General features: G+C 56.2%; 1 protein-coding gene across 1 annotated transcript; it reads left to right on the top strand.

Moving 5' to 3' along the window:
* The first annotated feature begins 241 nt into the window (after nucleotides 1-241).
* On the top strand, nucleotides 242-15,765 carry STRIP2 (striatin interacting protein 2). The gene is made up of 22 exons (XM_026044337.1): nucleotides 242-269; nucleotides 1,455-1,524; nucleotides 1,793-1,852; nucleotides 2,695-2,844; nucleotides 2,949-3,069; nucleotides 3,895-3,963; nucleotides 4,038-4,144; nucleotides 4,259-4,386; nucleotides 4,786-4,974; nucleotides 5,052-5,275; nucleotides 6,150-6,215; nucleotides 6,485-6,548; nucleotides 7,713-7,784; nucleotides 8,143-8,217; nucleotides 8,332-8,429; nucleotides 8,819-8,945; nucleotides 10,022-10,122; nucleotides 11,372-11,438; nucleotides 13,379-13,483; nucleotides 13,677-13,881; nucleotides 14,738-14,999; nucleotides 15,094-15,765. The coding sequence occupies exons 2-21, from the start codon at nucleotides 1,461-1,463 to the stop codon at nucleotides 14,986-14,988; spliced, it is 2,343 nt and encodes a 780-aa protein (XP_025900122.1). The 5' UTR covers nucleotides 242-269; nucleotides 1,455-1,460; the 3' UTR covers nucleotides 14,989-14,999; nucleotides 15,094-15,765.
* The last annotated feature ends 431 nt before the right edge of the window (nucleotides 15,766-16,196 follow it).

Below are 16,196 nucleotides of genomic sequence, written 5' to 3'. Positions count from 1 at the left end.
GCGGGCGGCGGGCCAATGGGGGCGCGGCGGGGGCGGAGCGCGGCGGCGCGGCCCCCACGTGCCCGGCGCGCGCAGCGGGGGCTCCGCTCATGGAGGCGGCACCGGGAGCGGGACCAGGACCGGGAGCGGGACCAGGACCAGGACCAGGACCAGGACCGGGACCAGGACCAGGACCGGGACCCGGACCGGGACCCGGACCCCCCGGGCGGGCGCCCCCGCAGCCGCCCACGGGCCGCGAGCTGCTCCGGAACCAGCGCAGCGAGTCCCAGGTGAGGACGGAGCCGCCGCGGTCCGGCCGCTGCTCCGGGTCGGCTCCGAGCCCCGCTCTGCCCCCGGGACGGGACGGGAGCCGCGCGGGGGAGCGCGGAGCGCCCGGCGTCCCGGTATCCCGGTATTATCCCTGGATCATCCCAGTATCCCTGTATTATCCCTGCACTCCGACCCGACATCCCATCCCTGCATCGCTGTTTTATCCCTGCGCCCCATCCCAGGATCCCATCCCTGCATTATCCCTGCACTCCATCCCAGGATTCCACTGCTGCATTATCCCCGAATCCCTCTATCCCTGCTTGCGGTCTCTGCCAGGCGCTGCACCCACCTTGGATGCAGCCCCTGGAGCATCCGCTGCGGCGGCACCCGGGATCTCCGGCTCTGTGCAGTGGGCAGAGGGAGCAGGGGGAAATTCCAGGTTTCTGGAGCTGGATCCGCAGGGTTTCCCTCGCAGCTGGGTCAGAGCCACCCGCTGCTTGAAGCACCCTTGAGAAAAGGGTTTTGGGGCCAATTAACAACAATTAACAAAGCGCTTTTGCCTCCCACCCCTGGCGGAGCTGCTCGGTGCTCCCGGTGCTGCTGCTTATCCCAATTCCTGGCCGGCTTTGGCCGCGCTTGGCTGCGAGCCACCCGGCATTCCAGCCTCCCGGCTTTTCCTGGGCTGCAGTGGGTGTTTTGGCCGCCCCAACCCTTCCTTGCAGGGAGCCGCGGGCAGCGGACACAAATATCCCTTTTCCCTGGATGCAAATCCCAAGCCGGGAGAAAATTCCCAGCCATGGAGGAGCTTCCCTTGGGTTTCCAAGACCGGGCGAGTTGTCCGAGCCCAGGTGTAAACCGGGAATACGGAAATCCCGGCTCCTCCTCCTCCTTCCCCATCCAAACGGGTGTTGAGCAGCAGATGAGGTTAATTCCTCGCGCTGCCCGTGGCGAAGCCTCGCGCTCGCTCCAGTTCTCCGCCAGGATCGCTGCGGGGCAGCCAGGCACTTCCCAGCGTCCCGGCTGAGCCGTTGGGTGGAAAAGCCGAGGGCCGTGATGGAGACGGTGGAAACCTGATGGCTCCGTGTTCCCTGGCACGGATATTGTGGATACTGGGATAGCTCTGCTGCCGATCCGGGCGGCCGGAGCACCGCGGGGGATGATGCGGAGCTCCGGAGGCCGCTAAGCGGGACCGTTGTTCTCTGCAGGGCTCCATGGAGTGCCCCAACCTGGAGTTCTGCTACGGAGACGCCGACGGCCTCGCGCCGGAGCTGGCAGGTACAGAGGGTCCTGGCGTGTGGGAATAACAGAGCTGGGAAGCCGCTGGAACGGCGGGATTTGGGGCGCCCGGGCGCGATGGCAGCTCCTGCTGGATGCAGAAGTGCCGGGTCCTCCGGCAGCAACGGGCTGCACAGAACGGCCCCTGGGCTGCTCCTGGGGTCCCCGCTGTCCCAAACGGACAGTCCCCCCCAAAAAAAGACCCCAAAGAAACAGGGCTGGGAGGAGGAGGAGGGTGAAGGCCCCGTGGCCGCCTGCTGCCCCGCAGAGCTCTACAGCTACACGGAGGAGCCCGAGTTCGGCGCCAACCGCCGCTGCTTCGAGGAGGAGCTGCAGCGCCAGGGTAGGTGCCCTGGGACACCCCGTTTGTCACCTGCCCCCCCAGCACGGGGCTGGGGACACCCTGCTTGTCACCTGCCTCTTGCAGAGTGGGGACGGGGACACCCTGCTCGTCACCTGCCCCCCCTCAGCATGCGGCTGGGGACACTCTGCTTGTCACCTGCCTCTTGGCCACGCGGGGTCGGGGACACCCCACTTGTCACCTGCCCCCCCAGCATGGGGCTGGGGACACCCCGCTTGTCACCTGCCCCCCCCAGTGTGCGGCTGAGGACACCCCACTTGTCACCTGCCCCCCCCAGCATGTGGCTGGGGACACCCCGCTTGTCACCTGCCTCTTGGCCACACGGGGTCGGGGACACCCCACTTGTCACCTGCCCCTCCAGCACGGGGCTGGGGACACCCTGCTTGTCACTTGTCCCCCACAGTGTGCGGCTGAGGACACCCCGCTTGTCACTTGTCCCCCACAGTGCAGAGCTGGGGATACCCCACTTGTCACCTGCCCTTGGCCATGTGGGCCTGGGGACACCCCACTCATTACATGCCCCTTGGCCACGTGGGGCCAGGGACACCCCGCTCGTCACCTGTCCCCCGCGGCGCGCGGCCGGGGACACCCCGCTCGTCACCTTCCCCTTGCAGAGTGGGGCCGGGGACACCCCGCTCGTCACCTGTCCCCCGCGGCGCGCGGCCGGGGACACCCCGCTCGTCACCTTCCCCTTGCAGAGTGGGGCCGGGGACACCCCGCTCGTCACCTGTCCCCCGCGGCGCGCGGCCGGGGACACCCCGCTCGTCACCTTCCCCTTGCAGAGTGGGGCCGGGGACACCCCGCTCGTCACCTGTCCCCCGCGGCGCGCGGCCGGCGCTGGGCGCAGCTGGGGGACGCGCAGCAGAGGGGCCTCGTCATGCGCCTGCTCGACGGGCTCGACGCGGCCGGCAGGGAGCGGCGGCTGCGGGCGGCGCGCGCCCTGCTCTACCTGGCGCAGGGTAAGGGCCGCGGGACGGGCCCCGCGTCCCGCCTGCGCCACCCGAGCCCCCTGGGGACCCTCTGGCCCCCTGGCTCCGTCCGAGCGCTGCCCGCGCCGCCCCAGGCACCTTCGGGGACTGCGAGGACGAGGGTGACGTCCTGCGCTGGTCGCGGCACAACTGCTTCCTGCTCTACCAGATGGGGACCTTCTCGGCCCTCCTGGAGCTCCTCAACATGGAGATCGAGTGAGAGCACCCGTCCCTCCACCCCTTCCTCCTCCTCCTATCTCTCCTCCTCTTCTTCTCCTTCCTCCTCCTCTTCTCTCTCCTCCTGCTCTTCTTCTCTCTCCTTACTTCTTCCTCCTCTTTCTCCTTTTCTTCTCCCTCCTCCTCCTTTCTTTCCCCCTCCTCTTCCTCCTCCTTTCTCTTTCCTCCTCTCCTTACCCTTCCTCTTCTTCCCCTTCCTCCTTTCTCCTCTCCTTTCCCTTCCTCCTCCTCCTATTCTCCTTCCCCTTCTTCCTCCTCCTTCCCCTTCCTTCTTCCTCCTTTCTCCTCTCCTTCCCCTTCCTCCTCCTCCTATTCTCCTTCCCCTTCTTCCTCCTCTCCTTACCCTTCTTCCTCCTCCTGTTCCACTTCTCCTTCCTCCTCCTCCTTTTCCTCCTCCTCGTCCTCCTCCTCCTTTCCTCGTCCTCCTCCTCCTTTCCTCGTCCTCCTCCTCCTTTCCTCGTCCTCCTCCTCCTTTTCCTTCTCCTCCTCCTTTCCTCGTCATCCTCCTCCTCCTTTTCCTTCTCCTCCTCCTTTCCTCCTCCTCCTTTCCTCCTCCTCCTTTCCTCCTCCTCCTCCTCCTCCTTTCCTCCTCCTCCTTTCCTCCTCCTCCTCCTCCTCCTTTCCTCCTCCTCTCCTTCCCCCTCCTCCTCTCCTCTCCCTCCTGTCCTCCCTCCGCACTGCCTGCCCGGGCCGGGTGGCACAAGGCTGGTGGCCACACCAGCCGCGTGGGCGCTGGGGACGCGGCGGCAGCTCCCACGTGCTCCACGGCACCTTTGGCCGCTGACGCCCGTCGCCTCCCTGCAGCAACAGCCAGGCGTGCAGCAGCGCCCTGCGCAAGCCGGCCGTCTCCCTGGCCGACAGCACGGAGCTCCGGTAAGGCCGGCGCGCTGGCCGCGCTGCGCACGGCGCCGCGGCGCTGCCGGCGTCACCGCCCGCGCTCCCCGCAGGGTGCTGCTCAGCATCATGTACCTCATGGTGGAGAACATCCGCGTGGAGCAGGAGCCGGAGCCTCCCGCCTGGAAAAGCTGCCGCGAGACCTTCCGGAAGGAGCTCAGTGCGTGTCCGTGTCCGCTGCGCGCCGAGCGGCTCCGTGTGTGCGACGGGGTCCCCGGGAGCCCCCAGGGACGGGGGCTGTTTTAGCGGGGCCGCTCCGGGCCCTTCCCTGCAGGCTTTCCCGGGCAGGCCGAGGAGCCCTTCGCGCTCCTGCTGCTCACCATGCTGACCAAGTTCTGCAGCGGACATGCTCCGCACTTCCCCATGAAGAAGGTCCTGCTGCTGCTCTGGAAGGTGCTTCTGGTGGGTCCTCCATCCTGCAGTGTGTTTGGTGGGGAGTGGTGCTTGGACTCAGGCAGTGCGGCTGGGAGTCTCTGCTGTCCAATATGGGGTTGTGTGGGATGGTGAATGGAGGGAAAAAGGGGCCAAGCTCTTGTGGGTGGTGGCCAAGGGGCCCTGGGGCCAAGCTGCAGCGCAGGCAGCTCCACGTGGCCGTGAGGAAGAGCTTGTTTGGTGGGAGGGTGCCCGAGCCCTGGCCCAGGCTGCCCAGGGAGGCTGCGGAGGCTCCTGCTCTGCAGATCTGCCAGCGCGCCGGGATGCGCCCAGGTGCTCCGGGTGTCCCTGCTGGAGCAGGGGCTGCGCTGGGGGGGCCCTGAGGGTCGCTGCCAACCTCAACCATCCTGTGCCTCTGTGTTTCCCTAGTTCACGCTGGGCGGCTTCGAGGCGCTGCAGGCCACCAAGGTGAGGAGGCGGCAGGAGCTGGGGCTGCCGCCGCTGCCCGAGGACAGCCTGGAGGTGACGCGCAGCCTGCGCGCGGCCTCGCCGCCCGCCTGCTCCGCGGAGCCCTGCGAGCCGCCGCCGCCGCCCAAGCGCGGCCACCGCAGCCGGCGGGTACGCGCGGCCGCCCGCAGCCCCCGCTCCCGCGCGCCGCTCTCCCCTTCCTCCCGCAGCTGCCTCTTCCTCTGCAGCCCCTGGTGAAGCAGGACAGCCTGGATATCTACAACGAGAGAGACCCCTTCAAGAACGACGAGGCGGGAGCGGACGAGGAGGAGAGCGATGAGGTGGACGGCGGCATCGAGGGCGAGCTGGACCTGATGGAGCGGGAGGCGGTGATCCCGGCCGTGCCAGCTCAGCGCCCGCCCATGGAGAAGGTGTCCTTCCCCAAAGGGCTCCCCTGGGCGCCCAAAGTCAGGTAGAGCCTCCTGGTTTCGGTGCCATCCTCTTTTGCCCTGTCAGGGTTTGGCTGTGGCCTTCCTTGCTCTTTGCAAGTCAAGGGTGGCCAAGGTTGGCCAGTAAGTGGAAGGAAGGGCCATGATGGAAATCCCACGTGAGGGAGGCGGGTGGTGTTGGCCGGAGAGCTGCTTGAGGCCGGGCTGGCTCCTAGATAAGTCACCTGGGGATTCATTTAATGAAATCACCTCTCGTTTACTGCGTGGGCCTCCGGTGTGGCCAAACTGATCCTTCTGGAGCGGCCTCCATCGCGGCTGTGGAGCGGAGAGGATGAAGCTGGTGCCTTCCTTCCTAGGATGGGTGCCGCTCTGTGGGGCGCGGGGAAGGTTGGGAGCAGGGTGCGATGCTGTGCCCCTTCCCTCGAGTCAGCGCAGGCTCTTTGCTCTTGGGCTGCTGCCCGGATTTCATCTTTAAAATGCCACGGCAGATATATTTTCTGGCTTGGGAGGGCGCTAGGATTAAGTGTGCTCATGCAGAGCGCTCGAAGCAGGGACACAGTGGGGATCTGCTTCCCAAATGGGCCTCCGCACACGCGGTGCCATCGTATTCCATTTATTCTCTCCACCAAATTTGTGCTCTATTATTTTTTTTGCTCCAAACCAAATGGTTGATGTTTTTCTGAGTTGGAGCTGGGAAATCCAGCCCTGCCGAAGGCACCCGAGGGAGATGAGCTCCTAGATCGCTGCCCGGTCAGCTGCTATTAAAACCTCCAATAATGGATGCTAGGGAGCTAAAGGGATGGGCTGGTTGTACGCGGCTGCCTCCCTGAGCAGCCAGCGTGCTGACACCGTCTGTTCTCCTCCCTCCTGGTTCTTGTTCCTCTGCCGCTCCATCAGACAGAAAGACATTGAGCATTTCTTGGAAGCGAGCAGGAACAAGTTCATCGGATTCACGCTTGGACAGTAAGTCCCTCGTTTGACACGGAGGAAGGGAATGATGAGGGTCCCACTGTTCTGTTCCTCCCAATGATGGGATATTCCCCCCATTTTCTGGAAGCTTTGCTGGGGAGGGCAGTGTGGGCAGCTCAGCTGAAGATCCCTCTGAGTTCCTGACCCCCTGGCCTGGGCTTGGCAGGCTCCAGGCTTCCCCTTCTCCCTTGTGGTCTGAAACTGAAGTGTTTAAGCCCAGATCTCCTTCCAGCCTTGTCCTTACCTTCTCCTTTGCCCCGCAGGGACACCGAAACCCTCATAGGGCTGCCCCGGCCGATCCATGAAAGCGTGAAGACGCTCAAGCAGGTAAGGTCTGCGGGGAGCCAGCCCCGAATCCTGCTGCGGGGACTTGCTTGTCTCGCCGCCTGCCGTGCTGGGGAGGCTTTGCTTCTTGGCAAGGATCAAATATCTCGTGGAGTGGGAGAAACCCTTGGCTGAGGTCAGCAGAGGGATCAGGGACATGCCTGAACTGGTCATGGTCCAATGCTCCATTGGTCAAAACAGTGGCGAAGAACAAGAGGACTAAATGCTCTTTGGCCACCCCTGCCTGAACCAGCCTGGAGGGTGGCTGTTAAACCCTTCTTTATGGGCAGACACTTGGAGCGATCCCTTTCCAGGCCTGTTTTGCTGCCCAAGAGGCCCCTTCTGCTCACAGCCCCCTTGGTTGCCAGCTCCATCTTCCGCACCCTTGATCATTTCCATTTTTCTCATCTCCTGTCATCCCTAGTCCAACGGCTTCCTTACCAGGTTAGCCAGCCTGTTGGCCAAGATACTTCTGCACTGGTCAGGTGGAGCCCATCTCTATCACGCAGCAGTCCTCGAAGGTGGTCCCATGATCACAGAAATGAAAACCAGTTTTGACACCAGCTGCACAACCTGTTGTTGACCCCATGTTTAGGTTTCTTCAGGCCCTCCCCTTTCACAGCAGGGACCACCCAGACCCCCACAACCTTGTCCTTTGCCCCCAGAGCCATGTCAACATGTTGATGCTCTCCAGGTGTCCTGGGCAGGATCACGAGTGCCCACATAGAAGAGCAGCAGGGTAATAGTCTAGAGGGACGCAGGAGCCCTCGTGGGCACCATTCGTCCCCATCCTGGGAGCTTCCCCTTTCTGAGCTGATAGACACCCAGTCTACAGCTGGAGGTTGTCCAGGACCTGCAATGTCTCAGAGAAGAGATGGTCAATGATCTCCTTCTTCTCTTTCTCCCCATGGGACATGTTCTGCTGCTCTCCTCATGCAGCTCCTTGACTCGGCAGCTCAGCTCCTTCACCACTGCTCACCACTCACCGCTCACCTTCCATAGGCAAGAAGCTCCCCAGCCCCAGGCTCAGTGTGAGCCCAAGTGCTCTTGGCCACCTCAGACGCTATTGCTTGGGGTGGCAGGGAAACATCAGCAAAGCTGTCATTGCTCAACACCTTCATCCTTCAGTTGCTGTATTTCTCTGTCTTTGTTTGTGTATTTTGCCAGCACAAGTACGTTTCCATCTCTGATGTGCAGATCAAGAATGAGGAGGAGCTGGAGAAGTGTCCTATGTCCCTGGTAAGAAGTCATTGCTGTCCGTGGTGAGATGGAAACGTGGAAGGAGGGCGGCAGAAGCAGCAGCCTCTGAGCAGTGTCACCATCGCATGATCGTCCCACTCCAATGACCTGGATGCTCTGCCAGTGTCTAATTGTGTTACAGAAATCCCTAAATTCCCCCTGGTCCTTAGGGTGCACCTCGGATGCTCCTTGCTCTACAGCAACACCCTGTTGTGATCAAACTTAATAGCAGAGGAGAAAGACCCAGCAGCTTCCTGCAGGCCATGGCCAAGGCTAAGTCCTCCACTTGGGTTTCACGCAGGTGGCTGACGTATCTCACATGGACTTGCCCTTTGTTTCTAATGCTTCTTTGTGCTAGGGGGAAGAGGAAGTCCAAGAAACACCCTGCGAGGTCTTGTATCGAGCCATGTTATACAATCTCCCCCAGTATATGGTAAGGCCACGTTTCTTAAAAGTAAAGCTGAGCTTATTGTGCTGGGATGATGGGCTGGTGAGACCCTGTGGGATTGAGGGCTCTCCCTGAGCTGAGGGCCATCTCGTCCTGCAGATAGCGTTGCTGAAGATCCTCCTTGCTGCAGCTCCCACCTCCAAAGCCAAGACTGACTCCATCAACATCCTGGCAGACGTGTTGCCCGAGGAGATGCCGTAAGTCCCTCCGCTGGCCGGCAGTTCCCAACACAGCACAAAATCTCTTGCTCCATCAGGATAGCTGGACTTTGCAGATGGGCTTGGGGGCTTCCAGATTTGGGAAGAGCGGAGAGTGCTGTCCTACCTCCAGGCAGGGACCATGGAAGGAGAGGCTGCCCATGGCCAAGGCAGGAATTCGGCAAGCTTGAACATTGTGCAACAGATTTGCTGTCCTCAGGGGTGTTTTTCTCCTACGCCCAGGCAATCCCATGAAGATGGGAACAGGTTTCCCAGCAGAGAAACCTTTCCTGATGCTCCCGTTTGGAAAACTATGAGCAGAGCAGCCCCTGCCAGCAGTCCTTGCTCCTGTCCCAACAATGCTGTTGCCTTGTTTCCCTCCCAACCAGCATCACTGTGCTGCAGAGCATGAAGCTGGGCATGGACGTGAACAGGCACAAGGAGATCATCGTGAAGAGCATCTCCGCCGTGTTGCTGCTGCTCCTCAAGCACCTCAAGCTGAACCACATCTACCAGGTGAGCGCTGAGAACAAGGAGCCACCAAGGGGCTCCTCAAGTACATGCGTCCCCTTCTTAAAGTATCTACATGGTCTTTTAGGCTGCAGATAGGTTTTCCATTGGGATGAACCTTAGCCCCAGGATGGGATCCCCTTATTCATGCCAGGATAACCCGCTTGCAATATAGCTTCGTGTTCCGACAAGATCCCTTCCACCTGTGCAGCAACAGCCTCCCAGGTCACAAGCTGAACTCCCCAAGATGGGCACGAGCAGAAGTTGTGCTGGCACGTGGGGAAGGGGATGGGAATAGGCTCGGCCTGCCCGAGCTCCAGTTACAAACTGTAGCACTGGATGGGACCTCGGGAACTTATCTAAGCTGTTCCTCCGTCCCAAGACAGGATCAAATTCTCAGGGCTCCTGTTTCAACAGAGCCCACGTGTCTGTGTCCTCGATGCGGAGTGACTTTCRGGCACATCATGCCAACTTGAGTGGTAGGCCACCTTGGACTTGGCTCCAAGTCACCTCTGTCACCCAGTTGCCATGTTGGTCTCACAGCATCCGCATGGAGCCGCCCAATGTGAGCTCCAGTTATCCTCGAGTTTTCTGTGTGCCCAAACAGGTCGAGCCTGGGGCTGGGAGCCGGTGTGGAGCCCTCTCAGTGGGGTCAGCAAAAGGAGGTTTAAATCAGGACTACGGCTGGTAACACTTCTATATAAAACATTAGCAGCTGCTAATGACTGCACTGGGGATCAGGGGCAGCGGGTTCTGCATTCACAGACGCTGCATGATTCCCCGTGCTTATGCACATGGCTCTTACTGCAGATTTTATCTTRAAAAGCTCCCCTGCAGTCATTAGGTGCAGCTGTCCTTAAGCTAATGCTCCCAGGTTGTACGGCAGCTCCAGGGCAATGCGTTTCCCAGGTGCTGGGGGTTGTTGTAAATGATGCCCGCTGTGTATGTGCAGCTGCCCCATCTAAGGTGCAAGCAGGAGAGGTGTGGAGAGCAAATCCTCGTGCTGACTTGCTTTCCAACGGCACCAAGGCTCCATTCGCTGGCGCCTGCTAATGGTGCCGCGTTTCGCTTCTCTCCCTCAGTTTGAGTACGTGKCCCAGCACTTGGTGTTTGCCAACTGCATCCCGCTGATCCTCAAGTTCTTCAACCAAAACATCATGGCTTACATCACCGCCAAGAACAGGTAGAGCCCCGCGCAGACACGCAGCGGGACCGAGGCACTTGTGGGTGCAGGCACAGCTCTAGGGCAGCGCGTTTTGCACTGCGCAAACACGCTAGAAGAGACTAAACCCTTGCTGGTTGATGAGGAAGATGAGGAGCGGGGGGTTCACGTTCTCAGACTACTCCTAAAACATGTGCAGATCCTGGYGTCCCTGCCTAGCTTGCTGGCAATGGGCTTGCTTTCATCTCCTGCAAGTCAGCCTGGTGCCTGCCGGCCACAGCCTGGGAACAGCTAGACGAGATAAGAGGCCTCTGGGCCTGCTCCGCTTTTTATAGCTGTGATTCAGCTCGCCTGACCTGTTTGGACTTTAAATAGTTGTCACTGCCTTTTGCTTCTGCTAATTTGGGAAGGGCACCTGGCCCTTTGCTGGCATCCGCATGTGGCCTGGCCGTCAGAAGTGACGCCAACGCGGTGCCAGCAACTGGTGGCAAAGGCGTTTACGGCTTCGGGACACAAGCTGGGGCCGTTCGGGCTCTCTCTGCGCGGTGCCACCAGCTCGAGGGTTGTGTGTGGGAGCCACGAGGAGCCCTCCGTGGGTCACACAAGCCCTTCCCATGTCAAACRCCTCGAGTGAAGCATGTGCAAGATCTTGTGGTCTCGGGGGACTTTCTTCCGAAGTCCTTCTGACTCAGTGGGAGTTGCAGACAAAGGGAAACACAAGTAGCTGTGCGATAGCACACCCTTCACTTTAGGTTAAGTGCAGATCTTGGCTGATATATTACCTCAGTACCTGTATGTGTGCACAAATATATATGTGTGTGTACATATATGTTTGTGTATACTTCTTATTGACTGCTTTTATAAAGGCAGTAGGTCTGAAAGGCTCACAAAGGCCTCCTTATGAATTTTATTGCCGGTAATACTGTGTCATATGTCTCCTTTGAACTTAAGAGCTGTTTTGTTTTGCCCTTTTTTTTTTTTTTCATGTATATAAATAAGTAATCTGTCATCTCTTAACGGAGCCCACATCCTCGAAGTGCTTATTAATGTGTTCAGGATGTGCTGCCAAGCCATGAGGAGCCAGCACTTGAACTGGAATTCCTGGTGGTGCAAACCACTTACCGTGCAAGGCACTTTGCACTTGCTGCCCGGGGGGGGCCTGTAATTCCGAGTCCAGGGAAAGGGAATATTGCAGATTGCTGGGGATAATAATGAGGTTATTTTAAAAGGTTATTTAATACTGGCTTATTTCTTTTTCTGTCTCCCACAGTATCTCTGTCCTGGATTATCCCTATTGCACAGTGCATGATTTGCCCGAGCTCACAGCAGAAAGCCTGGTAAGCAGAAAGGGTCCTTGGAACAAGTATTGCAACGCGCAACAGGAGGATGTTTTTTAATTTTCCTTTTCCTCTCCTCTTTTTCTATACTCTTTTCCTCTCCTCTTTTTTTTCTATACTCCCAGCCCTGCCAAAATTAGCCTTTTTTTCCTCCGGATTTTGAAAGCCACCCATCACTGCTCCCACTCAGTAGCAGCCACAGGAAGGTGGGGGAGAAAAGACTTTGCTTTTGAGCACCCTATAAAAGCAGCTGTTTCAGGGGCTCCACTTCTCTAGAACGTAGAGCCTGGTTTAAAAGGTTTTGTACGTTGGGTTTCACTAGATTTGCCCAGTTTTCACTAGATTTGTGCAGTTTTCGTTGGATTTGTCTAGGTTTTCACTAGCCTGAGCACTCATGTTTTGTAAGGGGCTGGTAGACGATGGAGCAAATTGCACCCAAGCCCCTACGGAGCTTAACCTTGGTACTGGGCAGTGCGATGGAAGGGTGAGCGTGGCACTGCACGTGCTACTAGTGAAGAAGGAAGCGTTTACAGGGAGCCCACCTAAAGCCAGTGTGATCTCATGTCACTTGGCTGCTGAAACCTTCAGCAGACGCTCTATTCCTTACCTTAGTAGGGATTAAAATCATAAAAAACAAGGTGAAGGACAATCTTTAGGTTTGCACGGCTGCTCCTGGCAGATGCCTCCTGGCTGTGGGCTCCAGGCCCCATGGTTTGTGCTCATCCGAATGCCAAGGTGGTGGCCGCATCCTGGCCCGATGGGGACATCTAGCGACAGGTCCCTGCGTGCTTGGCTGTCCCCAATGGTCTCAACCTCCTCGCTGTCCTCCAGCAGATGCAGTGGTCGGGCCCACGGTCCCGCTGCCTCCTGCAGAAGGGGACGTTGTGCTCTGTTAGAAAAATATACAGGAAAAGGGTTGTTTTATTTAATGCTACAAGGCTGACGAAAACTTATCTCCTAAAGCAGTTCTAGGACCAAACAGTTTTGCCTTGGTGTTCAAGGAGTAGCTGTGCTGGCCAAAAATAAACTGCCAGGGCAAAAACTTTTATGAGTAAACCTGCAGAAACCTGCTTGAACGTCACCGTGTGTCACCATTGTAGGGAGGATGCAACGATCTGAGAGGTCCCTCAAGAAAAAATGAGATGTCTGCCTGAGCTCCAATTACCCCTTAACCATTTCTCTGTGAAAATCATCTTCCCTGAATGAGGAGCCACATAACTTTGAAAAAAGGCTGCTGTTAGGGAAGGTTCTGGGCAGAAATCTCGTGTTGGGTTTATTTTTGGCTATGTAACATCTCCGAGATGATCCTAAATTCCTGATCTCTGTTGTACCACGGGGTGACACTTGGTCATCTTCCTGCTTAACCAAGTTCTAGTGTTTTCCTTTCTCTAGTGATCCTGGTTGGCTCAGCATCCAAATACATTTACATTTTAATTCCCTGGGGAACAAGGAATAGGTCAGCAGTGCAGGTCCCGGTGACGGAGCCTTTGGCTGTAGAACAACTGCTTTTCCCACAAGATGTAAATCAGGAGGCAACAGCTTTAAATAAGTCCACTCTTCTTGTCCTATAAAAATGACATGGATTAGATTTGCTGATAGCAAAGGTTTCCCGGAGCCATCCTGCCTGCCCCGAACGTTCCCTCCAGAGGATGCCCAAAAACCCAGAGCAGGTGACAAAATGACTTTTCATGAATTAAGGTTGAGACTTGCTACACATGGCTCACAAATTAAGCAGTCGCTTCCTTACAGGAATTGCCACTTGGGCTGGCTGCCAGTATGGTTTGCTCTGCGCGTCTTACAAATTAATTTCTATAATTAAGGAAAATGATTCTCTAAGCAGTGGTGCTCACTAGGCTTGAATTTGGTCTCTGAATACGAACAATGAATACAAATCTGCCACAATATACGTTAACTCTCTTCATACCTGTCTCCGCTTGCAGGAGGCTGGCGACAACAACCAGTTCTGCTGGAGAAACCTCTTCTCCTGCATCAACCTGCTGAGGATCCTGAACAAGCTGACTAAGTGGAAGCACTCCAGGACGATGGTAAGGCCAGGGCACGACCTCAGGGACTTTTATGCCTAGGGATCCCCATTTTTGGGATGTGTCAAACACTCCTGGGGCTCTAAGTTTGTACCACACATGTGCCAGGGGTCAGCACCCAAAGCCTTCCAGGCATACGGACATCATTTGCGTTGACTTCTATATGTTGTCTTGGATTTTGTTCACCTGTGAGCAGATGCTGGTGGTCTTTAAGTCGGCCCCCATACTGAAGCGGGCTCTGAAGGTGAAGCAGGCCATGATGCAGCTGTACGTCCTAAAGCTGTTGAAAATCCAGACCAAATACCTGGGGCGCCAGTGGAGGAAGAGCAACATGAAGACCATGTCTGCCATCTACCAGAAAGTGCGGCACCGCATGAACGACGACTGGGCTTACGGCAACGGTGGGTATCCCCGAGGAGGAACCTTTCTGCACCCAAAGCAGAAATCAGCATTTTCTACAAAATATCATTCATCAGCGTCTCTCTTATGACCCATTAGGATCCCCTGAGCTTGTTTTGGTCAGCACTGGCATTGTTTTTCCAGAAACTATAAGGCAACATTCAGCACCATCAGGAGGGAAAAGATTAATTTCATGAGAATTGGGTATAATCAGCTTAAAATAAAAATCTTTATGGAGAAAATGGCTATTTCATACAGATACAGAGTTCATAAAGACCAAGTTTCAAAACACTGATGTTGCATGTTTAAATAATATGACTGAAATACTATGGTTCTATCTCCAATTCAAAATTCTTTACAGCTTTTCAACATCTTTCTTAGTTAAATTTGTCTAATATTTAAGAATCTTTAGTTTCAGTAGATGCTGGCAGTCTTGCCAGGTTTGAACTCTATGCATTGAACGAACTGTTCTTTATCTCTGTCTCAGACATTTGTAGAAATTTGCAGTAAAAGTGGTGCAGTCATTCTGGAAAAACAAAAAACCCTAAGAGCTTAGTAATGGTACAGGTTCCTCAATGCACACTGAAAAGCAGAAATAATTGCATTTCCATAGGAAGCTTTCTGGCACTGCTTAATTTGCAAGTGAGGCTAACATATTCAAATATCTTAAATTAAAATGCATGCATAATGGGATCGGGCCAGGGATAGCGATTAGGAATAACTCCCTGGCTAATACCCTGGTCAATTCAGGCATGTGATTGCTGTAAATTCTTCACGGCCTTGTTTTATTCAAACCTTGTCTGAATTATGTTTTCACGTCACCGCATGCGTCTGGGTTCTGCTTCTTCTTCAACACAGACATCGATGCGAGACCCTGGGATTTCCAAGCCGAGGAGTGCACCCTGCGAGCCAACATTGAAGCCTTCAACAGCCGACGCTACGACAAGCCGCAGGACTCAGAATTTGCGCCCGTGGACAACTGCCTGCAGAGCGTGCTGGGACAGCGGCTGGAGCTCCCCGAGGATTTCCACTATTCCTACGAACTGTGGCTGGAGAGAGAGGTGTTTTCCCAGCCCATCCGCTGGGAAGAGCTGCTACATTACCAGTGAAAGCAGCACTGGTAATGCTTGAGGTCACCCCTCAATACCAATGCAAGGTGCTGAGGAGAAAGAAGACTATTTTGATCCATCTTTATCCTCTTTTTATCCATCCAGGCACCTCGGAGTAGGCAATTGCACATCTATTTGGAGAGCCTTCCATTGATTTCTTGGAGGCCAAGCAATACATATGGATCTGCACGTGGCAGGCGAGGACCGGCTTCTAATACCGTATTGGTGGCAATCTCAAGGGACTTTGAGCTCAGCCTGTCTTCACATTTGCATCAGTGCCTGGAAGATCAGACTCTGGGCCTGGTGTTTAGCCCTGTTCAGGCACGTAAGTTGGTTGTAAGAGCATCTCATCTGTGAAAGGCTTTCACCTCTCCTAAATACCCCACATTGGGCCTGATTTCTTTTCCTGGTTGTCCACTGAGATGCTTTGAACATCCCACTGTTGTGACCGAGATGCCCCAGCTCCCTGCCGAAGGCAAATACAACAACTAGTTGGACTCTCTGCAACCATCTCAAGCAGAGGCTACAGGTTCATTAGCCTGAGGGAGACTAAATTACCTGGTCCCTAAATTACCTGGTGCTGCTGAGATTGCACAGCCCAGCTCACAGAGGCCCATTTTCAAAACCAATGGGTTCTGCATCTTCACCAGGGAGAGAAATCCATCTCCTTTGCCACAGCTATCCTTTTCTTCACCACTACATTCACTTCACTTTCACACTAGAGCAAAATGAGCCACAAGATCATCTGCATTCAGAGCTGTAGAGGAAGCTGAAATAGAGAAGTTGCCATGTTTCTATTAGATACAAATTCAGAATTACTGGCACAGAAATGTCTACAAGTGCCATGTGAAAGCAATTTTTTTCCCCTGATCTATCAAGAAGCAAAGGCAGGGGAATAAAAGTGCAGCAGGATGTTTTTTCTGAAGGATAATTACTGCAACATGGTAGGTTTCTGTTCAGCCCTTCCAACACTGGATGAGACAGAAAAAAAGTCCCACTGGAAATAACCCTTCTGGTTTTTACACAGCTTTTTTGGTTTGGGCAGGGGGAAATCTCACCGCTATGCCTCAAAACAGGGAGGGAAGAGCACTTCAGCTGGCATTTCGCTGCCTGCATGCGCACAAAAGAGCAGCCAGTGCAGCCCATGCCTTTCAAATAAAAGGGGTATTACGGTCCATGCATTAACCTTAAGGTCCGTGCACGCTCCA

This window comes from Nothoprocta perdicaria, unplaced genomic scaffold, assembly GCF_003342845.1.
Source record: "Nothoprocta perdicaria isolate Ctin4 unplaced genomic scaffold, notPer1 scaffold_359, whole genome shotgun sequence".
NCBI classification, from domain to species: Eukaryota; Metazoa; Chordata; class Aves; order Tinamiformes; family Tinamidae; genus Nothoprocta; species Nothoprocta perdicaria.
This window is presented reverse-complemented; position numbering and strand designations above follow the sequence as displayed.